Genomic DNA, 24,463 nt, shown 5'->3' on the forward strand with positions numbered 1-24,463 from the left:
ACTAATACAATGCTTTGGGCTGTGGTGATGGGACATGAGATGGAAGGAGGTACTTTGAGAGCTGGAACACCTTAACAGAAATGAGGGAGTTGGGATCTCCTTCTGTGCATCCTTTAAGTATGCAGGGTCAATTTTGAAAAGTTGCCTATTTATATATGCTGATTGATGGGATTCTCGTTTCTTTAATTGCTGTAAAGCCCTAATCTTCAAAAATACAACAGGCAATTTTGTTGAAAGGCTATACATAAATACATTTTGACAATTGTAAGAGCAGCACTTGAATAATGGTAGTGTATTGGAGAGGGTTATAATTGAGAGACTCAACCACATTTCAATAGAATCTCATATACATGTACATATATGTGTGTGGGCAAGTTTTGGATAGCATAGGAAAGGATGAATACCCCTGTGATGTTTGTTTTGCTGTCTCTTCCTGTTCAGAAGATTTTTGTCTCACTTTCTGTCCCCGAGAGAACTGGATTTTGAAAAAAAATCGACTTGTGGAATCGAGGATTGGGGATAAAGCTTCAGTTGAGACACCTTTTCCCCATGATAACTCTTTCAGGAGAGAATTTCCCTTCCTAGAGGTAGATTTCTCTCACTTCCTTTTGTCACACTCTAGTTTTTAATTATGAGTCATTTGTAAGTTGGATGTTTGTCACTCGTGGACTGCCTGTCTATATAAAAGTCAAAATACTGGTATGTCTTCTGTTGGTTTGTACCACAAAGCCTCCTAAATGGATTGATGGATCTGGACCATACCCTCCATTGTCCTGTCCCCAACTTAAAATAATGGAAATAAAACAACCATTGAGGGGGAATGTGTTGTTGACGGCTTTCCTGGCCAGAATCAACAGACAAAGAGTTCTTTCTCCCAACCTGGACCTTCCACAGATATATCAACCCACTTGCCTAGTTTCCAACAGACCTCACAACCTTTGAAGATGCCTCCCATAGATGAGGGTGAAATGTCAGGAGAGAATGCTTCTGGGACATGGCCATACAGCCTGGAAAACTCACAACAACCCAATGTAAAGTTATTTAACTACCCATTTCATGCCCAAAGCAAAATTAAAGAAAAGTAACAAAGCAGATTTGGTGAGGTGGCTCTATGTCACATGACCAAGAAAGAAAGGGAGTAAAGCCGATTGGCTGCTGCTGGGTGACCTGTGTATGAGAATCAGAGCTGGAAGAGACACAGTGAGCCATCCAGTCCAACCTGCCAAAAAGCAGGAAAATCTCATTCAATGCACCCTGATAGATGGCCATCCAGCATCTGCTTAAAAGCCTCTGAAGAAGGAGACTCCACCACACTCTGGGGCAGAGAGAGAGTTCCACTGCTGAACAGTTCTCACAGTTAGGAAGTTCTTCCTCATGTTCAGGTGGAATCTCCTTTCTTGTAATTTGAACCCGTTGTCCTGCGTCCTAGTCTCCAGGGCAGCAGAAAACACGTTTCTTCCCTCCTCCTTCTGACTTCCCCTCACATATTTATACATGGTCCTCATCATGTCTCCTCTCAGCCTTCTCTTCTGCAGGCTAAACGTGCCAGCTCTTTCAACCGCTCTTCATAGGGTTTGCTCTCCAGACCCTTGATCATTTTAGTTGCCCTCTGGACACCTTCCATTCAATTGCAGTACCCAGAATTAGACACAGTGTGATTCCAGGTGTGGTCTAATCAAGACAGAATAGAGAGCTAGCATGACTTCCTTGGATCTAGATCAGTGGTTCTCAACCTGGGGTCCCCAGGTGTTTTTGGCCTTCAACTCCCAGAAATCCTGACAGTTGAGATTTCTGGGATTTCTGGAAGTTGTAGGCCAAAAACATCTGGGGACCCCAGGTTGAGAACCACTGATGCTTATTTATGCAGGCCAAAATCCCATTGGCTTTTTTGCCACTACATGACATTGTTGGCTCATGTTTAATTTGTTGGCCACGAGGACTCCAAGATCTTTTTCACACATACTACTGTCGAGCCAAGCGCCCCCCATTTATTCTTTGCATTTCATTTTTTTCTGCCTAAGTGGAGTATCTTAGGCTGTTGAAGTTAATTTTGTTAATTTTGGACAATCATCTCTCTAATCTGTGAAGATCATTTTTAATTCTGTTCCTGTCTTCTGGAGTATTGGCAATCTCTTCCAATTTGGTGTTGTCTACAAACTTAATGATCGTGCCTTCTACCCTTCGCCTAAGTCAGTGGTTCTCAGCCTGTTGGTTCCCAGGTGTTTTGGCCTACAACTCCCAGAAATCCCAGCCAGTTTACCAGCTGTTAGGATTTCTGGGAGTTGAAGGCCAAGACATCTGGGGATGCACGGGTTGAGAACCACTGATCTAAGTCATTAATAAAGAAGTTGAACAGAAGAGGAACAAGTTGTATGAGAAACAAAGGAAAAGGGCAAGAAAGGACGAGAAGAAATTGAGGGAGAAATATGTATTTGTTATGTATTTAGAGAATTCTTCGACGGTGTGGATCATAATAAATAGTGGCAAGTTCTTAGTGATATGGGGATACCAAGTCATCTTGTCTGTCTCCTGACAAATCTGTATAACAACCAAGTAGGAACAGTAAGAACAGACCACGGAACAGGAGACTGGTTCAAGATTGGGAAAGGATTATGGCAGGGCTGTATACTTTCACCCTACCTATTCAACTTGTACACAGAACACATCATGCGGCGTGCAGGGCTTGATGAATCCAAGGCTGGAAGAAACATGAACAACCTTAAGATATGCAGATGATACCACTTTAATGGCTGAAAGTGAGGAGGAGCTGAGGAGCCTTATCACCAAGGTGAAAGAAGAAAGTGTAAAAGCTGGGTTGCAGGTAAACAGTGGCAGACTTTATATTTATAGGCGTGAAGATCACTGCAGAAGCAGACTGTAGCCAGGAAATCAGAAGACGTTTCTTTCTTGGGAGGAGAGCAATGGCCAACCTTGATAAAATAGTGAAAAGCAGAGACATCACACTGGCAATGAAGGTCCACATAGTTAAAGCAATGTTATTCCCCATAGTAACCTATGGATGCGAGAGCTGAGCCATAAGGAAGGCTGAATGAAGGAAGACTGACGCTTTTGAACTGTGGTGTTGCAGGAAAATCCTGAGAGTGCCTTGGACCACAAGAAGATCCAACCAATCCATCCTCCAGGAAATAATGCCCGGCTGCTCACTGGAGGGAAAGATATTAAAGGCAAAGATGAAGTATTTTGGCCACATTATGAGAAGACAGGAAAGCTTGGAATAGAGAATGATGCTGGGGAAAATGGAAGGGAAGGAAGAGGGGACGATAAGGGCAAGATGGATGGATGGTATCCTTGAAGCCATCTGTCAGGGATGCTTTGAATGCGATTTTCCCGCTTCTTGGCAGGGGTTTGGATTGGATGGCCCACTAAGTCTCTTCCAACTCTATGATTCTATGTGACTGGCTTGACCTCAAGGGAGTTGGGGGTGGTGGCGGCCGACAGGGAGCTCTGGAGTGGGCTGGTTCATAAGGTCACGAAGAGTTGGAAGCCGCTGAACTAATAACAACACAATGTTAATTTGCTCTTAGGTTTACAATGTAAATAATGGAAGGCAGGAAGAAAAAGGAAAGAGGAAGAGACAAAGGAAGGGAAGAATTTAAAAAGCGGAGGAAGGAAGAGTGGGTAGGTATATGAGGGAAAGGAAGGAAAGAGGTAGAAGGGGCATGAGGGAAATGGAGAAAGGAAAGAAGGCCACAGCTTCAGGAGCCAGGTGGGAAATGGAGCCCAGGAGAAAGGTTTATTTAAAAAAATAATCTGAGGAAATTGAAGAAAATATCTTCATATGGATCTGGCCTTTCCACTTCAGCAGAGGAGCCATTTATAAGGCTAAGTTAACACTACTCCAAAATCCTTTTCAATGGTGGAAGAGAGGAGGAAGCCTCAAATGACGACTTTTGCCCACAAACAAAATGGCTCCCCAAACTTCCAGCAAATGGGGCCGTTCTGCGCTTCTTCTCTATGCTCCTGGTACAAGGGCCAAAGAGCGGGAAGACGTGCTTTCCATATAAGGAAACAGGCCGGCGTGCGGGCGCACGTACGTACGCGCGACGAACATGCTCAAGTCAGACTCTGGCTGATTGAAAGTAGAGGGGCGCCGTTTGCTCTTAAAGGGACCGTAGCCTCGATACTCGGCAAGGCCTGTAAAGGAGGGGGAATCGGCGGAAGCTGGCGGCAACAGCAGGACGGAGGTAAGATATGTATATATGTCTATATTTAAGTGGTGGTGTCAGGGTGAAAACTGGAGAGGGTCCCTGTGCCTTTAATGGCTACACAGCCATATAATTCAGATGATCTGCTTTGAATTGCATTATATGAGTCTACACGGCTATATAATCCAAAAATAGATAGATAGATGGATTTTATGGAGAGATAGTGAGATAGATGCATGAAGGCTTTCTAATTGTTTAGGACAATGGTTCTCAACCTGTGGGTCCCCATATTTCTTGGCCTTCAACTCCCAGAAATCCTAACAGCTGGTAAAATGGCTGGGATTTCTAGGAGTTGTAGGCCAAAACACCTGGGGACCCACAGTTTAAGAACCACTGGTTTAGGAGATACTTCTGTCTACCTACCTATCTATCCATCCATTTATCTATATGTATAGATGCGATATATGGGTACTATGGATGAGTAGATAGATAGATCAAGGGAGGCTCCATAATTGTTTAGGAGATACTCCTTTTATCTGTCATTCTATCCATCTGTCTCTCCATCCATCTATCTAGCCTTCTAGATCTATAGATGTATGGGTACTAAAGATTTATGGATACATTGATAAAAGGAGGCATTGTAATTATTTAGGAGATACTTCTATCTGTCAATCTATCTAGCTATCTCTCCATCCATGCAGCCATCTATCTACCCATTCATCGATCCATCTATCCTTCTATATCTATAGGTATGGGTACTATAGGCTGCTCTGAGTCCACTTTGGGGTTAGAAGGGCGTAGTATAAATATGGTAAATGAATAAATAAAAATAAAATCCAGTTCAAAGCAGGTAATCTAGATCCAGAAACTGAGTTATATGGCTGTGCAGATGCGGCCTTAAACCCATGGCAGCGTGATTATTTGGAATCTGTAGAGCAAAGGTTATATAAACCCCAGGCTTCTTAAAAATTTTCCACTCGTAACCCCTTTCCTCCCGAGGAATTTTTCCTGATCCGAGGTATATTCCATAGGTACAGTAGAGTCTCACTTATCCAAGCTAAACGGGCCGGCAGAAGCTTGGATAAGCGAATATCTTGGATAATAAGGAGGGCTTAAGGAAAAGCCTATTAAACATCAAATTAGGTTATGATTTTACAAATTAAGCACCAAAACTTCATGTTATACAACAAATTTGACAGAAAAAGTAGTTAAATATGCAGTAATGTTAAGTTGTAATTACTGTATTTACGAATTTAGCACCAAAATATCACGATATATTGAAAACATTGACTACAAAAATGGCTTGGATTATCCAGAGGCTTGGATAAGCGAGGCTTGGATTAGTGAGACTCTACTGTATATAAAATAGGAATAGAAATCAAACATTTGCTGAAAATAAATCAGCATTTGCAAGGCTTGCTAGACAGGCTGATTATCTTTTTTGTGAAGTATAGCTGAAGCATTTTCTGCAAAGTCCAGTCCACTAGAAACACTGCACTTAAGTTGCTAACAGATTTGTGTAAATGGATGGCATTCGGAAACCTTTTACTGCTGCCAATTACTGAGGCCACTTTCATTCCAAATGCCCCACTCCTCTCAGTGTTCTTCAAGAAAATTAATGTTCGGTTGCAGGATATTTTTGCATCTTCTCACACAATGAAGGTAGACCAATTCACCTGAATTTGATGCAAATGTTTGACTTCAAGTTCCAGAAATCTCAGCTATTTTGGCCAATAATCAGGGATTCTGGAAGCTGAAGACCAAAACACCTGGACAGCCAGAGTTTGGGAAACTGTGTTTATAGCCCCAAGATCTGCAGAGTACTATGTGATAATTGCCTACTCGGTCATTATTATTATTATTATTATTATTATTATTATTGTTATTATTATTATCAACATTTATGTCCTGCCCTTCTCACCCCAAAGGGTACTCAGGGCAGATTACAAGTTATATGTACATACAATAAATTATATTATTAGCATAGCACAATATAAGCATTATATATTACTATATTGTACTATACCACTATATTGCAGTATTATTAGTAATATTACATGTAATATATAATATACAATTATAATAGTGTATTATTATATTTTATTACCTTATAATATTATCAATATTATATGTATATACAATATATTATATCATACTGTTAAGAGCCTAAAATGAACTAGCTGCATAACACAATGCCTCTCCAAGATTTTAAGCACAGAGGAAGACAGAGAGGGGTTTCTTGACACTTGTTAGCTAATATCTTTTCGCTGTTGATGGCCAAAGAGAATATTTTACAGAATTTTGACATATAAAGCTCCTGATCTGCTACTGGGTAGTAGAGGTTTCCTCCAGTCAAGAGGCCCTTGATAAAAGTATCTGATGTGCAAGTGAGGTTTTCGCATCTATAATTAGAAATGTGAACCACTCTCTCCTTAGTCAATGTCCATAGCCTTGTAGCCTTATATGCATTTATTTCTGGGAAGATTGTCCTACATATTCATGTATATGTCTAAACATTTCAGTCAAAAAATCAACCTCTAAAAAACTGGGTGGACTTATCTATGGCTCAATGGGAGTACTGTACCTCAATTCTTAGATCTAATTTTTTTTGTATTTTCCAGAGTAAGAACATGAGGGTCAGATTAATTTTTAAAGTTCTGAGGAGCTTACTGTCTGTGCCTTTTATCTAGCAGGCCCTGATGGTAGAAACTGGGTTTTTTCAGCAATTGTTCCATATTTTGGAACATTCGTTTTGCAGAAGCCAACGAAAGCAGTACCTCTGTTACCTTTTATTGAGAAAGGCTTCTGGTTAACACAGTGCTTTCAGTATTGTTTTCTATCGCTGTTGTTGCGTTAAGGCGCCATGTTAGTTTGTTGTTATTTTTTAGGGGCTCTCAACACTGACCATTTAATGCAATTTCAAACCAGTATAAAGAAAGTGGTTCCTCTGACGATTACATAGGAAACCCTACAGCAAGTTTGAGACCCAAATAGCCATTACACAAGAGCTCTGAGGTGCAGGAAATGCTTTCTTTTGCTAATTCTTGTGGGAGTTGGTTATCTGGCTACAGCAGTTGGAAGCTAGCAGAAAACTGCATTAAATGGTCAGTATAGATTATTATTCTGGTGCTTTGTCCCTGTAGCCAGTTTTTCCCTGCTCCTGCCTATGCAATACAAGGAAGTATCTGACTGGTATTTTTTCATATAGGAAGCACAACATATCCTAAGCTCTAAATTCCTTGTTTCAGCTGCGATGCTTTTGGGAAGGACATGGTTCAGCAACTTGCTGTTCAGAATGTGTTTGGCTCTGCTTTTCATGTTTGTTCTTGTGTGCCTTCCATTTAGTTCTAACTAATGGCAACCCTAAGGCAAACCTGTCACGGGTTTTGCATTTTTTGTTTTTTTGCAAGATCAGTCTCAAAGGATCCTGGACAGTAGGGGCATAGATAATGAAGAATGTGCCCTTAAATACTAATGTCCTCAGGCATGATTTTTGGCTGGGATATGCTTCAAAATCTGGAATGCCACACTATAGCATTTAGGATTCTTCCAGACCTTTGGAGAGCCACCCTTTTATCAGAACTCGAAGTGTTCCCTGGATTCCTAGAACAGACATACAATTAAAAAGTTATTTTTTCCCTAATATGGTAATAGGATTGGGACGAGTTAATTTAATGTATGGCTGGTGCAGTCTGAGCTAGTCCCAGCTTTTCCTTTCCCTCTACTATGTTTGGAGGTAAACTGGAGCTCAAAAAGAAGGACATATTTGAGATCTTATTTCCCTTCATCTGTGTATTTATTATCTAGATTTTGTGAGTTATTTTGAAGCCCCTCAGAAGCAATATTTAGGCAGACCATGTTACATTTTGAGTTGGTTTTATTTTTGTAGGACAGAAAGTGTATGTTAACCTAGAATTCACAGGCTGAACTAATATATAGAACATGTTATTTCTACCTGTGTCTGCCTCCCCTTCTAGCCTTTGTGCTCTGTTCAAAACCTTCCTTCCAACTGCCAGGCCCTGGGAGAAGACCCCAGTGTGGAGAGAAGGAGACAATTCAGACACTGACAAATTGGCTCATTTTGAAGGAGGAAGGAACTGGGAATTCACTCACAGATGAATGCACTCTCCTCTCCCTTCCCCTTCAGAGCTGTACTTGTTGAATTGCCTGCTTGCTTTTCTCCCTCTGCATTGGTTAGCAGCAGCAATAGATCCTCCTAAAACTTGAAAACTATGGAGAATTTGGTTTTGGACATTGTGCAAAGGGCTACAGAATAAGAGGCATATGAACACGTAAATAGGGTTACCAGGTTGGGTACAAGACAGGGCTCATGTAACGTTAAGCCTGAACAGATTTGAGAAGCAGGATGAGATACCAAGAGGTCTAGAGCAGGGGTCCCCAAACTTTTTAAGCAGAGGACCAGTTCAATGTCCCTCAGACTGTTGGGGGGTGGACTATAGTTTGAAAAAACATCAACAAATTCCTATGCACACTGCACATATCCTATTTGTAGATATAGATATATATGAAAGAACAATACAATATTTAAAATGAACAATTTTAAACAACATAAACTTATCAGTAGTTCAGTGGAAAGTATGGGTCTGCTTTTGGCTGATGAGATAGTCAAGGTAATTGGGATTGTTGTCACGGTGTGCCTTCAAGTCGTTTCAGATGACCCTAAGTCTAAAGTTTAGAGCAGGGGCTGGGTAAATTACCTTGGAGGGCCGCATCCGGCCTAAGGGACTTTGTTTGGGGATCCCTGGTCTAGAGAAATTTGGTCAGTGTGACATTGCCCAGTGGAGAATATAGGAAGGGAAGCAGAGAAGTACCAAGCTCTGTCCTTGTTTCCAGCACTTGTCCTTGTATGCCTCCTTCCTCATTGCTTTCCACTGGGAAGCAAGCACTGTATTGGGGGCAATGGTGAGGTTGGGAAGGCAGGTACCCTTACCTGACTGCAGGGAGCTTCATGGTACCTCAATCTGTTTTGAGTTTAACATTACAAGAGCCCCATCTGGTGCTCAGCATAACTCAATGTGCAAGCTATACTTAAGCTTGTGTATGACACTAATGGGATTTTATCATAGTCTGACAAGAAGATATGTGCTTTCACACTCCCTTTCGTGCACATGCCCTGCACCATAAGGCAGTCTGCCACAAGCTTCCTTCTTCTCTCTCCAGCACTCTTTCTTTCTTTCTTTCTTTCTTTCTTTCTTTCTTTCTTTCTTTCTGTCTGTCTGTCTGTCTGTCTGTCTGTCTGTCTGTCTGTCTGTCTGTCTGTCTGTCTGTCTTTCTTTCTTTCTTTCTTTCTTTCTTTCTTTCTTTCTTTCTTTCTTTCTTTCTTTCTTTCTTTCTTTCTTTCTTTCCTGTCTTTATTGTTGGCATGCTTTTGTGGCAATTGGAATGGGCAACACTTTTCATGAAAGCTCTGGCAAGGTTAGCAGGAGAGGTGGCAAAGGGAGAAAGGAATAGCATAGTGAACATAATTTTTATTCCTCTGTATTGTTAGCAGCAAAATGCCATTAAAAACTATATGAAAATTTGCTGGGGAAATGTATTTTATGATTTATTTACACATACATACATGTCCCAGTTTTCATGTTAACACCAGCACATTGGCTCCCATCTGCTGCAGCTTCTCCAATTATCAGATTAATTAGAGAACATTGGTCTCTTGCTTTTCATGAGTATCCAGTATAACATGATACATAGAGCACAAGCATCCACTCATAGGGTAACACTCATTATAGTGCTTTGAATGCGATTTCCTGCTTCTTGGCAGGGGGCTGGACTGGGTGGCTCATGAGGTCTCTTCCAACTCTATGATTATATGACTCTATATACCTATTCCTAATATGGTACTCAGAAATTGGTACTGCTGAGTTCAATGGGATTTGCTTTCATACAAGGATGTGTAGGGTTGCAGCCATAATCTAACAGCAACATACTGAAATTTGTGAAGTGTGAGAAAATTAGTATCATTAAAAGCTATATATGTGTGCAAATCTTAAAACGAATATTAGATGAGTTCTAAATGCTTTTCACTGCTGTTCTTTTAAAAAATAAGGCAGTAGGGCAAAGAGGCATTAAATTACTTCTGCAAGTGTTGCTAAGGGTAGTGAAATAGCAGCTGAACAGAATTATTTGGGTCAGTAGGCCCACAGAACTGAGCCTCAAACACTGAGAATACATTAATGTCTTGCTCATTTCACGGAAAAGAGGATTTAAAACTTCATTCAGCTGCAGTCAAGGTTTGAATGAAATGCTTTTGGAGGAATTAAATTAACCTCTTGAAATCTTGCTTTTGTAACTGGAGTAGGGATTCTGAAAATGGGCAAGATTATAAATCGAGTGAGGATCTAGTGGTTCCGTCACAACCTGCTTATAATGATGTAGCCATAACTGCCTTTGATTATGTGTAAAGGGACGTTCATTACTACTGAGTGACTACAATTTGGCTGGATGCAGGACTTTCATGGGAGCTATGCTTTTATGTTAGAAAACATGGCTTGATTGATCAGCTTGGAGTGCAAGTACTAAAGCATTAAATGTTCTAGTTTGAGCAAACATTAGGTATAGGTAAATAACTAAGTGATGATCAGTTGTGTTAGAAGAATCATAGAATAATAGAATTGGAAGAGACCACATGGCCATCTAGTTCAACCTACCATGCAGGAAAAGCGCAATCAAAGCACTCCCGAAAGATGGCCATCCAACTTGTTTAAAAACCTCCAAGAAAGGAACTTCCACCACATTCTGAGGCAGGGAGTTCCACTGTTGAACAATTTTTACAGTCAGGAAGTTATGCTTCTGAATTCTCTAGGCTGCATGACAAAACCAAACCACACATTGCTTTCTTAAAGCTTGAGACGTTTTGCAGGATCGGGAATCCTTGTGGCCTCCCAATGTGAGCTATGACATAATTCCTGGTTATTTGCCATACTATTTGAGGGTTATGATACCCATAGTCAGAAACACCTGTAAGGTATTTCTAAATTATTCTTCCTGTGCATAAGCAGAAAAGAATTGCTTTACTAGTATATTAGGAGGAAAGGCCTTTATAATTGAAATGTAAATGTGATTTAATTAGCAAGCAAAAAGACAATTAAAATGTATTGCCCTTCAGTTCAACAGTGCCTTTCCAGGTGAAGTTCAAAGACCGCTTTTGAGTTCTCCTTGCCTGCAGTTGTCATCCCTGCCTTGGCCATTGGTGTAGTTGGGGGATGGATTTTGATCTCCCAGCACAGTTACATCCCCTTTGAACCTACTGTGAACTTCAAGAGAGGCTGGATAAATGGAGCAGGAGTGCCTAGCTCTTGTTGCTGCCTGTGTTCAAACATCTCAGTTGCTCATACAACAATGGATGCTCAACAGACGTGCCGTGATTTTTGCCATAGCCAGAATCCTGCAGCGCAGGCGCTTCCGACGATCAGCTGCAGTGCTGCGGCGTATCCTCTCCGCGAGCGTGCGACGCAAGAGAGCCCTGCTACGCCTTCACCGAAATGCTATTGTCTCTGTGGTCACCATGGTATACTCCTCTTCTCCTGCCCTGCACTATGAGCATGAGCTGATGGCCTTGTCGGAGAGATCACATTGGATGCTTCCAAGATGCAGTGAATGGTGGGAGCGGATGATTTCTTCAGAGCAGGATGACAGGTGCTGGATTTCTTTGTTCCGAATGTCACGCTCTACACTTATGTATATCGCAGAGGAGTTGCGCCCCGCCTTGCAGCGTCGAGACACTGGCATGCGGTCACACATACCTGTTGAAAAAAGGGTTGCCATGACCATCTGGAAGTTAGCTCACCATGACAGTTACAAGACCGTCTCAGAACTCTTTGGGGTGGGAATTTCATCTGCTTGCTCAATATTTGAAGAGGTCTGTGAGGAAATAAACAGCAGGCTGTTGACTCAGACAATTCAGTTGGGAGACCCAGAGCAAATCATGGAAGGCTTCAAAGAGATGGGCTTCCCCAACTGTCTGGGCGCAATTGATGCCATACACATCTCTATACTTTGCCCACCATTTTCAGCTGACTCTTACATTAATTGTAAAGGCTTCTATTCAATGGTATTGCAGGCCCTGGTGGACAGCAGATCTCGCTTCACTGATATCTATGTTGGCTTTCCTGAGCGGTCTCACGATTCCCGCATCCTGCACAACTCTCCTTTTTTCAACAGTATGGATGAGGGTACCTTTGGGCCACAAACTCCATTGGTGCTGGAGGGGGTCTCAATGACTCCAGTCATAATTGGAGATCATGCATATCCACTTCGCCCCTGGTTAATGAAGCCATACCCAACGCCAAAAACTGAGGCTCAAGAGACATTCAACGAGAGACTAGCTAAGTGCCGAGCCTGTGTGGAGAGAGCTTTTGGGGTCCTGAGAGCTCGCTGGAGATGTTTGCAGATGAGGCTGGATGTCAGGGAGAAGCTCATCCCAGTAGTCATAGCTACATGCTGTATCCTACACAATATCTGTGAGATCAAAGGTGATGAGCTGTTGGAGCCACTAGAAAGCCCTATTGCTACCGAAAACCAGAATGCTTCTGCTAGGCCAAGGGTACCATTGTCAGAAGCAGGATTGACCAAAAGAGCTTGTCAGATTAGGGCAGTTTATTGCTCTTATTTTGAAAAGAACCCTTTGTAAAAGAGCTGTGTGTCATGAAATACTGAAGTGAACTCCATAGTACCAAGTTTTATAGAAATTAAATAAAAGATTGCTTTTGAATAGCCCATTGTTATATTTTTAACAAAAGATTTTCTGTAGATAATTGCTATAGTGAAAGCAATTTTACAAACAATTCTCAATATAGTATGGGATTGGAACCAGTGATGGTATAAATGGGTCGTTTCCACATGAACTGTTTAGTATATATAAATCCCTTAATTCTTCACTGAAACATCAGCAGAAATGATTTAGGCAGCATGTTCAATAGCCACAGTAAATGAAAGTCAGTCCACATTTTCTACCTGCAGAGTGGCAGTGTAAATTTGTCCTTACAAATGTTATTACCTTCATCTCCCAGAAGCTCCAACCAGCATGGCTAATAGTGAGGGATTGTAGGAATTACAGTCTGAAAAACCAAAAGTCCCCTGTCCCCAAACTACACCACGACTGCAATCCTATGCATCCTTACCTGGGAATAAGCCTTACTGAACTAACCTGGATTTATTTACAGCATGGAACTATATCAGGATTTTTATGAATTTATTTGGTCCAGACCGCAGTGTTTAAATGGCCGGTCTCTGGCTTAAGTTCAGAGAGGCAGAAAAGACTCCATATCAATTGCCCATTGATTTAAGAAAGAATAATTCTCTTACTTCCATAGAAATGTTCATTTTCCAGTCAAAGCACTTGTTAAAAAATTAATGACTGACAACAAAGCAGAACAGAAATACATGGATTCAATATGGCTTCCATTGCATTAATGACCTGGATGCTCTCCAATTTGTCGCAGACCCTCCCAGGCCCCTTCTACCCTGCCACAAAAAAATCAATTGACCTTGAACTGAAAATTATATGGCAGTGTAGACTCGTATAATCTAGTTCAAAGAAGATAATGTGGATTGACTGCTTTGATAATTTGGATTATATGACAGTGTAAAAGGGGACCCAGTTTCATGAGAAGTATTGCCAAATATTGAAAAATGCAATAGAAGCTCTATGGTGATTAAATATGTGTGTCCTACATAAGTATGGGAACCACAGAATAGTTGAAAATTATGTGCCATTTTCTACAATTAAAGTACTTGAGTGCTTAGCCAGATAACTTTAACAATTATTTAACAAAAACACACCATGTTGTTCCATCTCAGTAGACCACTGACTTATCTTATTCCCTTTGCTTCTTGCACTAGATAGCAGCCTTACTACAGCTGAACTCCTTCAGGTGCTAAATGCTCTAAGGAGAGCCCCTCTTTTTCTCATCACTGTAGGCTACTATAATAACAAGAACAGCAATTTTCTTACCAGCTTCTCCTTGTGGCTTAAGGTACGTTACAACATAACCTAATACGCATAATCATCACAAACATTATAGAAAATACACATATTAAAAAGTATTTTTATAAAATACACAGAACAAAGATAAAATATAGTGAACACAAGATTTCAATTTAGAATTCATGATTAAAATTGACTGGGTAGGCCTGCTGGAAGAGATAGGTCCTTAGATGTGTTTTAAATTCCGACAGCTCATTTAGCTGTCAGAGCTCTTCTGGCAAGTCGTTTCACAGTCTTAAGGCGGCCGATGAAAAGGTCCTCTGAGTGACAGTTGCCAGTTGGGTTCTGGTGGGCTGGAGTAGCCTCCCCACAGAGGACCTAAGCATTTGGGGCAAATTGTACGGGAGAAGGCAATCTTGGAAGTCACCTGGACACATCACAGCTGCTTGAAAGAGGCCAACCACAACTGAAGATCATTTGCAGCAATCACAGAAACTTGGGTTCATGCTTCAAGTAGCTGTAGTGAAAACCAGCCATGATATTTTCCATGTTGATCTCTATGTGGGAACAGGGTATCAGTGTATTTGTAATGGAGGAAGCAATCTACAACAGAACTGGACAACGCATCGCTTTCCAGAAGTTACTGGCCTGCAACTCCCATCTGCTCTAGACTGCATAGCCAATAGTAAGGGATAATGGGAGCTACACTCCAACATTGGGAAGGCCATGTGACCTCAGCTATGGCCTTGAACAACTTTAACTATTCGCTGCTACCTCTGCAACCCCCCAGAACTGGGATCAGGTTTTCCAGGCAGTCATCATCCATCTCCACTTTTCATTTTAGCAACTCAGTGGTGATTTGGCAGGAAAGTTTTCAGGGGTTGACACAGACCGTCTTTTTAGAGGGAAGCTGAAGTGGGTGCTAAGTGAATCACATATCATCTGAGAAGTCAATACTGAGAGATACAACAAGGATCAGGTGTCAATTATTATTCCACATTATCTCCTGTGGTCTACCAATTGATTCAAATTATGTAACTTGATTCCTGGGTGTATACATTTTGGTTTGTGAAGATATCAAAGAAGATAGTTGTGGTAAGGTAAATTAAAAAAAATAGCAGTAGAATTATCTGTCCTGGAAAACCAAAGAACATCCTTGGTAGATCAGGCCAGAGCTCCTTCTAATCCAGTATATTTCCTACAGTAGGCTACTGGATATTCTTGTAGAAAGTACATTTCCTGCTCTTGCCATATCCTAATACTAAACTCATTTTCTGAATATGGTTATTGGTATAACCCAAATGACATCATGCACATGGCAAGAGAGTGTTTTCAACAAGTTTGGTGGAGGACCTAAAACAGCCCAGTAAGGACTGAACATACTCATTGATCATGGGATGCTAGCTTACTGTTGTGATGGAAGAAAATAAAACTGGGAGGGGGAAATGAAATTTTTAAAGGGCATGGATAACTGATACTCTAAATAAAAGCTCCTTGAAAGTGCCATTTGTTATGCCTAATATTACTGATAGACAACCTCCAGCAATGGGTTTTTAAGCCATCTTAGCTAGTGGCTGGGTCACATCCTTTGGCAGCAAGGAATCATTTGTGGATCTAAAAGAGAAACTCATGTTAAGAGTGTAGAGGAAAAAGGGATTATCTGTGAATTGCACCACAACTTTGCTAGCTCTGTGCTGAAGACACACAGGGTCAAAGGCTGTAATCCAGCATCAACTCAGTATAGCATAAATACCTGCATGTGGACTTGTACAACACTAGATCATATTATACCCACATCCCAACTTACTGAAAAGCTCTTGAAGCTGCCCCACATGGACATTACATGCTTTTTGGGGAGCAGGAGGGATAAGAGAGGTGGCGATATTCCCATAGCTAGGCAGAAAATTATTACAGCAGCTCAGCGACTCATCAGCAGACCTCAGCAATGCTGTCATCATTTCATTTCAGGACATGAAGATCAAGTCAGATCTTCCTACTTGATTGCCACAAAGCATAAAATGGCCATGCAAGGTGGCTTCATGGACTTTTGAGTAAGCAGTAGGGGTGCTTTGTGCACTACAAAGAAAAGAGGAGACTTCCAACTCCCACAGCACCCGAGAAAGGACATCTGCACACATGAAGAGAACTCACATGCACATATGTTCCTAACAGAATTCTGGACATTGTGGGGTGTTTCTCAAAACCTTTGTTACTGTGGAACTACATACACATGTAATTCTGAAAAAAGATGGGGAGTTAAGCAAACATGATTTCATTTTCCAGGCTGATGAAATTACTCAATTGTGTAGGAATGTGTTACCTCAGAAAGCACATTGGGATCACTTGGGTCAAAGCACCACAACACCATAAAATATATGAAAACTAAGTATGTCAGTCTCATTTACATCAGGGATAGATAGCTTCCCACTGACTTTAGAGAGTTATCTCTGACATACACACCATTTTGTCCAAAAAAATCTTTAAAGGCTTCCTGCACCGTTGGAGTGGCAGTTTCATCCCATCCTTTCCAGTCTTTTAGGCTCATTTTTCAAAACACAAAAGGCCCAGAAATCACATCATACTGGGGAAAAGGGTTGTGGCTAAAACAGATTAGGAGAAAGTAAGAAAAGTGTGTCCACATTTATAGAGGGTGCAAGGAGCATTTAAAACTATATTTAGGAGAGAACTGAAGACTTTGGGAATCATGTTGGGATCTATAGTTTGCAAACTGCTTCTGGGCTAGGTCTTGACCACTTCACAATGTGCACAGTACAGGAATGCTCTCAAACCAGCATTCTCTACTGCATACATTTTTTTCAAGTGCTGGGATGACACTTCCACCTCTTACCCTCACCTTAGGGCTGAACATGATCATCTGCTCCCTGCTGGGCTCCCTACGTGTTTGCCTGGAGCGACACCCACCTCTGGTCACCTTCTTCTTCTGCCTTCTTTCATTGGCTGTTGCCTTTATTGGTTTTGCTGCCTACATCCAGTCACACGAGGTTCAGAATCCTGATGTCAAAGAGGTGAGCAAGAAATTAGAAATTTAAGTGGAAAGTATGAAAAAAATACTTGTGATGGAATTGGGGTGGTCATAGGAGAAGTGCAGGCTGGCAAGGAATGGGAGATGGTGGTGGAAACTACAGGGTTCCCTTGTTATCTTGCTAACTGCTGAGGAACTTTTGGTTCCTTGTGTATTTGAAACAACTTGCAGAAGTATCAGCCAGTATGGCCAACAGCAAGAGATTGTCCAAAATGTCTGGGGGACCAAAGGTTTCCAGCTCTAGTTTGGTGACTGAAGGAGTGGCCATAGCTCTGAAACTACAGTATACAACTGATTGGCTGTTTTCTCACATGAAATGCAAACCATTTCCTCACCAATTATAGGAAGGAGCCAGCGTGTTGTCATGGTTTCAGTGCTGGACTAAGACTCAAATCCTTGCTTAGTCTTGGAATCACACTAAGTGCCTTATGCAAATCATACTATCTCAGCCTCAGAGGAAGACCTTCTCCAAATAATTATTGCCAAGAAAGCCCTACAGTAGGATTGATGCATGTACAAGGTGACTTATAGACACATAACAAAGGGGGGGGGGGGGACTAGTAAAGTCAGGCATTTGTTGCGGAACAGACTCAAACACATGGGATTATTTCAATTTAAGGGAATGCAGTGATTCAGCCACGAGAACAGTATTTCCTGTATTAGCAGCACTGACTGGTTGCTTTTGGCCTGTGGTTATTTTTCCACATTGTGCCCTAATTTGTAAATTTATATATTATGGAATTTAAAAAAAGATGCTGTAAAGAAGGGATAAAGAAATGTGCTCCCATTTTCCAGGACCGCTTTTTTTCTGGCAAAAATGAGATGAGTTGCTTCAAATAGAAGTTTCTAGGAATGCTGATTAATTTGTTAAATAGGTTACAGCCCTGTCCCCCAACTGGTACTATTTAACATTTTTTGAACATCTGGTTTCCAGAACTAGAACTAGACTTCTAGTCATTTCCACATTTTTTTTTTTGGCCGTTCATTTCCCCCACCTGATTCAAACCCAGGAACAGAATATTGGTCTTCAGAGCCACAGAAGTTGCCAACCCTGCTACACAGAAAGTGTGTGTTTGTTTGAGAGAAAATTGTCCTTGAAAAGGTAGCTCTGGATGTTCTATATTCTGAAGATGAGGCCATACACCAATCCAAACTTTAAAATCAAGTAATATAGTCTTTCAGTTTTCAATCCATTAAGAAAATAAAAAGGATTTTAAGAGGCAAGATGATGTGAAATTTGAGCAAAACTAGAAAAAAGGACAGATGAGAAAGAAAAATAAGGAAACAAGAAACTAAGATGAAATTTTCCTCCCTATCTCTAAGGACTGGAACTCTCTGCTACAATCTCTGGCTCAGTTAATGTTCTGTGTCCCAAATAAGACTCAGGATGCCTCACCACCACCTACTACTACAACCATTGCTGAGTCTCACATTACCATTTCCATCATGGTTGGCTTCTCCTTTGACCTCCACAATGGCACAGACCCTCCCAATGGTACCCACCTAAGCCTGACGGTTAGTGGAACTGAATTAGGTCTGAAAGGTGAGTGATATCTCTCTCTCTCTCTCCCTTGATGTATTGCAGTATCCAATACCTCAAAGATCTCAAGAAATCCCAGTTCTGCCAATCCCTTCTTGACCTTTCCACACATACAGGTCCTGATGCCCAGGAGGCAATTCATGTCTTGGCTGTCATCATGAACTCCATCTCCCGGGAGAGCTGCCTTAGCATCATTGCACCTTTGTCCCTTTTCCCCAAAACAAGGTGAGCCAAGAGCCAAGAACTGTGGTTTCCAGGATCTCTTCTTAACACCTTAATGCAGCACTGCCATCTCCTCCCCAGACAGCCACTCACATGTGTGATAGATGAGAGGGACATGCATCTACAAGAGCCAGGGATTTGCTACCAATCACATTACCAAACTAACCCTGCCCTGTCCAGTATGCTGGACCAGGTAAGAAGAGTGTGACTGACAGGGGAGGGGTCAGGACCTATGTGTTGGCATTCTGGGTTTCTCTGTGGTGGGAGATGCTACTAGGACTATTCACTGTCAGACTCCTTTTACTCCCAGGCTGACCGTGCCCTCTGCAGCCAGCGTCTTCTGTTGACTGGGGCTTTTCTTCTCTGCCTCTGTGCCATGCTGTGTTGTGCAGCTGGCCTGTGTTATCCACTACCAAGAGAGAAACGAGGACAAATCTAAGTGGATCCAGCCAATTCCACACCCTTCATTCCATATTCTAGATAACCCAGATACACCAGCAATTTGACCTCATTTTCTTAAGAAACTGAATAATGGAACACTCTCCATACTGTGAATTTAAAGCTAGTTTGCATAGAGATTGTGTGATTGCGATACAACTATAATTTAACAGGATCATGGTTCACTGTGAGGACTGGATGAAAGGGAATTATGTAATAAATTAGATACAAAAATAAATCTTTGTTCTTTATATTATAAGTAGCTGTGCCATTGACAAAAAGTGAACTTATAATATTTGTAAGATAGTTTCTAGAGGAGGAATTGTCTTGTTCAGTAAGGCAAAGAGTAGCATAACTCAAAGTTGAATAACATAAAACAGAGGTGAGTGATGTGACTTAAGAATCTCAGTGTCATTCTTGCAGAAATGAGTCATGGTTTATTTAAAAGGTATCCCATCTAACATCATGAAATATTAGGGCAGAGTATGTGTAAAAATCAATTTAGGTATCATCTTGTTAAGATTTATCTATATGTGTGTTCTCATAACACTATGACCAGTACATGTGTGTGTGTGTGTGGGGGGGGGGGGATGTGTTTACTCACCACCAATGAGTCCAGTGAGATTGCAACATATTTCAGCTTTAATTTGAATTTACTTTATGTATACCTGAATTTCAAATCAAAGGTATACCTAATGCTTTACAACAATTTAACGACACTGAATAAATAAAAAAGATGAAATAATATAGTAAATGTTTATCAATACCATAAACAGGCAGATAGATCAACAAGCGAAAAAAGCATCTTGTAGACAAAAATTAAAAGAATGCTGAAATTCAGTAAGAATACTAGTTCAACAACTGTTAAAAAAATTTAAAGTAGTACAGATTTCCACAGGGAGGGCATGCCAAAGCTGCATTATTGCTTAGAAAGCTGTGTCTTAAATATAAACCCACCTGGCCTCATGTAAGTGGAGTAACTAACCGTAACAGTCTACATCTTGATGAGAGCTGCCACCAAGACTCCCACACAAATGTACCTGACTACAAAATCATGCAAGGTATAAACAAAGGGTTAAGGGTTAATTTTTTTTGGCAGAACATAGGATAAAAGAAGATAATCTTGGTTTGTAATAACCTTGTGTATTTAAGGTGAATGAGTGTAGGCCCTTGAAATATGTAGGACTTTGCATCATATTTCCTCTCTGGTGTTATTAGTTTCTATGGAATTAACAACATTTCATTGAGCTTGAACCTTTTGCTCATCAACTGGAAGATAACATGTTCTGCTTTCTGTTAAAATAAGCAGTAATTCTTACCTAAACAATCTTTCCCTGATGCGTATGGGGTTGGAAGGCATAATCTTTTCTTATGTATAAAGTCATCTCAACTTCCAATTCATATACCAACATGTCTTCTCAGAGGTAACTTTTGTCCATGTTTCTTCTGAACAAATCCATTTAATTTACCCAGTTTCCCCCAAAATAAGACAGGGTAATTTGGTGTAAAAATAACAGCCCGGCTAGCTCAGTCAGTAGAGCATGAAACTCTTAATCTGAGGGTTGCGGGTTCGAGCCCCACAGGTTGGGCGCAAGCTTGTCTAGATCCAGGGAAGTCGTGCTACCCCTCTATTCTGCCTTGGTCAGACCACACCTGGAATACTGTGTCCACTTCTGGGCACCACAATTGAAGGGAGATGTTGACAAGTTGGAAAGTGTTCAGAAGAGGGCGACTAAAATGACTAAGGGTCTGGAGAACAAGCCCTATGAGGAGCGGCTTAAAGAGAAGGCTGAGAGGAGACATGATAGCCATGTATAAATATGCGAGGGGAAGTCATAGAGAGGAGGGAGCAAGCTTGTTTTCTGCTGCCCTGGAGACTAGAATGTGGAACAATGGCTTTAAACTACAGGAAAGGAGATTCCACCTGAACATTCGGAAGAACTTCCTCACTGTGAGCTATTCAGCAGTGGAACTCTCTGCCCCGGAATCTGGCGGAGGCTCCTTCTTTGGAGGCTTTTAAGCAGAGGCTGGATGGCCATCTGTTGAGGGTGCTTTGAGTGCGATTTTCCTGCTTCTTGGCAGGGGGTTGGACTGGATGGCTTGTGAGGTCTCTTCCAACTCTGATTCTATGATTATTTTTTGCTCCAAAAGATGTGTTAGGGCTAGTCTTTAGGAGTAGTCTTATTTTTCCAAAATGACTTTTTAAATGAACTATATCTAGTTCTTATTTTTGAAATATGGCTTATATTTCAACCATCCTCAGAAATGCTGAAAAATCATGATAAGGTCTTATTTTCAGGGAAAACAGGGAAACAAATTGATGGAAATTAGAAACAAAACTCGCCAGTCAGTTAACACGAACAATTCAACCATTTCACTGTTTCTTGATGTGCTGTCCTTGTAGGATGACCAGGGTTAATAGCATCAGAACCCACAGAATGTTATCTAAAGCCACCAACCCAATCTCTGTTTGGCTCCGCTAATTGCGTGTTGCTTTTCCCATAAAACACCCAGATTCTCCCGTCTTAATCCTCAATTTGCCTTTGTACAGCTCCATGGCTTTGTACCATGTCTTTAGTTTGTGCTAAGATCCCTTTCTTGTTCCACCTGCAGCATAAATCTCTAAATGTCTTACGCATGAACATTCATCACACTTCCGTGTACTGCTCTTGGGCCAGATCTAAAATATGGTATTAGACCCGCAGATGGGGGCACGTTGGTACTACAGCAGGGATGGGCCAACCTGGGCCCTCCCTCCAGGTGTTTTGGGCTTCAACTTACACAATTCCTAACAGCCGGTATGACTGTGAGAGTTAAAGTTCAAAACACCTGGAGGGAGGGCCCAGGTTGGCACCTGCCTGGTATAAATGGAGCCTAGGGTTCGCATCCCTTTCTCTTCAATGCTTTGACTCATTGAAGGTGGCATGCTTAGGCTCTTGACATGTTCAATGCGTTGTCAAAGGCTTTCATGCCCGGAATCACTGAGTTGCTGTGAGTTTTCCAGGCAGTCTGGTCATGTTCCAGAAGCATTCTCTCCTGATGTTTCACCCGCATTTATGGCAGGCATCCTCAGAAGTTTATTTATTTATTTGCTACATTTATATCCCGCCCTGCTCACCCCAAAGGGGACTTAGAGCAGCTTACAAATTATATGTACATACATTATATTGTATTATTAGCATAGTACAATATTAGCCTTATATATTATTATATTGGGGGGGCCCTGGCGGCACAGTGCGTTAAAGCGCTGAGCTGCTGAACTTGCAGACCAAAAGGTTCAAATCCCGGGAGCGGTTGAGTGCCCGCTGTTAGCCCCAGCTCCTGCCAACCTAGCAGTTCGAAAACATGCAAATGTGAGTAGATCAATAGGTACCACTCCGGTGGGAAGGTAACGGCGCTCCATGCAGTCATGCCAGCCACATGACCTTGGAGGTGTCTACGGACAATGCCGGCTCTTTAACTTAGAAATGGAGATGAGCACCAACCCCGAGTCGGTCACGACTGGACTTATCATCAGGGGAAAACCTTTACCTTAACCTTATTACTATATTGTACTATACCACTATACGGTAACATTATTAGTAATATTAAATGTAATATATAACTAAAATTATTATACTGTATTATTAGTAGCACTGTATTATATTGTATTACATTATAATACTATTATCCAGGTTGTGAGGTCTGTTGGAAACTAGAGATATATAAACCCCATCTGTCTAGTTTTTAGCCGACCTCACAACCTCTGAGGATGTCTGCCATAGATGCAGGCTAAACGTCAGGAGAGAATGCTTCTGGAACATGGCCAGATTGCCCGGAAAACTCACAGCAACCCTCTTGACGTGGAAGAGCGAGTATGATCATTTCCAGGTGAGGTGAGGGATAGGACACGCCTTTTTTTTCGTGTCAGAAGCAACTGGAGTTGCTTCTGGAGTGAGAGAATTGGCCGTCTGCAAAGACGTTGCTCAGGGGACGCCCGGATGTTTTGTTGTTTTTACCATCCTTGTGGGAGGCTTCTCTCATGTCGCCGCATGGAGCTGGAGCTGATAGAGGGAGCTCATCCGCACTCTCCCCGGGTGGGATTCGAACCTGGCAGCTTTCAGGTCAGCAACCCAACCGTCAAGTCACTTAGTCCACTACGCCATCTGGGGGCTCCAGGACACGCCTGAGGCCGGGAGAAAGGGGAACTGCCCTGTGGGGTGAAAGGCGGGTCTTAGCTCCGCCCCCATCGCGAGCGCTCCCTCCAAGCCCCTCCCCCTCCCTCCCTGCAGCGACGGTTTAACGGTCGCCCGCGCGCCCTGCCTGTCCCCTCGCTGAACAGCTGTCGCCCTGCTCTGCCACCCGCCCGCACAAATCTTGCCCCAGTAACAGTTGAACCGACACTTAAACTCCGCCCCTAACAACAGGATCCTTCCAATCACGCTCCGCCCCTCTAGCCCAGCGTCCCAATCAAAACGTGCTCTGGGGCACGCGGTGTCCCAATCTGACTCCCTCTCATTGAACAGCTCGCTTCCTCGCCGACCAATCAGAGAGCAGAGTTTCCCCCCCCACCTAAAGATCCTCCTCCAATCCCGCCCCGCAACCCTTTTCACATTGTCAAAAAAAAAAAAGTCCCGCCCACCAAGGGTAAAACAGTCCAATCAACGCCCGCTCTTCTTATTCTTCATTCAGGAAAACCTCCCTATCTCTCCGTAGCGCACACTCTCCCTGTCTATTCCACTCCCCACATATTCCCTCAGTGTGGCGCATGCGTACAACCCACCGCCGCCCCGTTCTACGTATGCGGTTGTTCATCGGCTTCGGGAGAAGTCTCCGGCGCCCGTTCCGTCCTTAGCACATGCGCCTCTCGGCCGGCTCACTCCCTCTGATAACCGCGCATGCGTGTATTCCCTCAGTGCGCCCCCCACCTCCCCTCGCGCATGCGCCTTAGCTTTCCTCTGCCTTGGTTCCGGTCTGGCTCCTGCCTTGGGCGCCATCTTGGATTTGGGGACAACTGGAGTGAGTGAGGAGGCGGGAGGAGGTGGAGGCGGAGGCGAGAGAGAGGGGAGGGGGGGCCGGGTAGAGTCAGGCCCCCCACCCCCACGGCACCCCACCCTCCCCGCGCCCCT

At 42.3% G+C, this 24,463-nt stretch overlaps 1 protein-coding gene and 1 long non-coding RNA gene across 4 annotated transcripts; one reads left to right on the forward strand and one right to left on the reverse strand.

Annotated features, from left to right (window-relative positions):
- The first annotated feature begins 3,618 nt into the window (after positions 1-3,618).
- Positions 3,619-19,750, forward strand: tmem219 (transmembrane protein 219). 3 transcript variants are annotated; one of them, XR_009999616.1, is made up of 6 exons: positions 3,619-4,205; positions 16,972-17,138; positions 18,479-18,698; positions 18,812-18,920; positions 19,003-19,110; positions 19,228-19,364. XR_009999616.1 is itself a non-coding variant. In XM_008117132.3 (6 exons), exons 1-6 carry the CDS (start codon positions 3,875-3,877, stop codon positions 19,354-19,356), a joined length of 1,068 nt encoding a protein of 355 aa, XP_008115339.2. In that variant the 5' UTR covers positions 3,865-3,874; the 3' UTR covers positions 19,357-19,750. The 3 variants fall into 3 exon arrangements, 2 of the variants coding, with proteins under 2 accessions (XP_008115339.2, XP_008115338.1); XM_008117132.3 differs by having other exon boundaries at positions 3,865-4,205; positions 18,999-19,110; positions 19,228-19,750; XM_008117131.3 differs by lacking the exons at positions 16,972-17,138; positions 18,479-18,698; positions 18,812-18,920; positions 19,003-19,110; positions 19,228-19,364 and adding an exon at positions 11,293-12,899 and having other exon boundaries at positions 4,068-4,205.
- Positions 13,361-24,233, reverse strand: LOC107983255 (uncharacterized). The gene is made up of 3 exons (XR_001730695.2): positions 24,118-24,233; positions 16,967-17,124; positions 13,361-14,669 (listed from the first exon to the last, which is right to left on the reverse strand). It is a non-coding gene; the product is annotated as an uncharacterized LOC107983255 (long non-coding RNA).
- Positions 24,234-24,463: the final 230 nt, after the last annotated feature.

This window comes from Anolis carolinensis, chromosome 6 (assembly GCF_035594765.1).
Source record: "Anolis carolinensis isolate JA03-04 chromosome 6, rAnoCar3.1.pri, whole genome shotgun sequence".
Classification (NCBI taxonomy): Eukaryota; Metazoa; Chordata; class Lepidosauria; order Squamata; family Dactyloidae; genus Anolis; species Anolis carolinensis.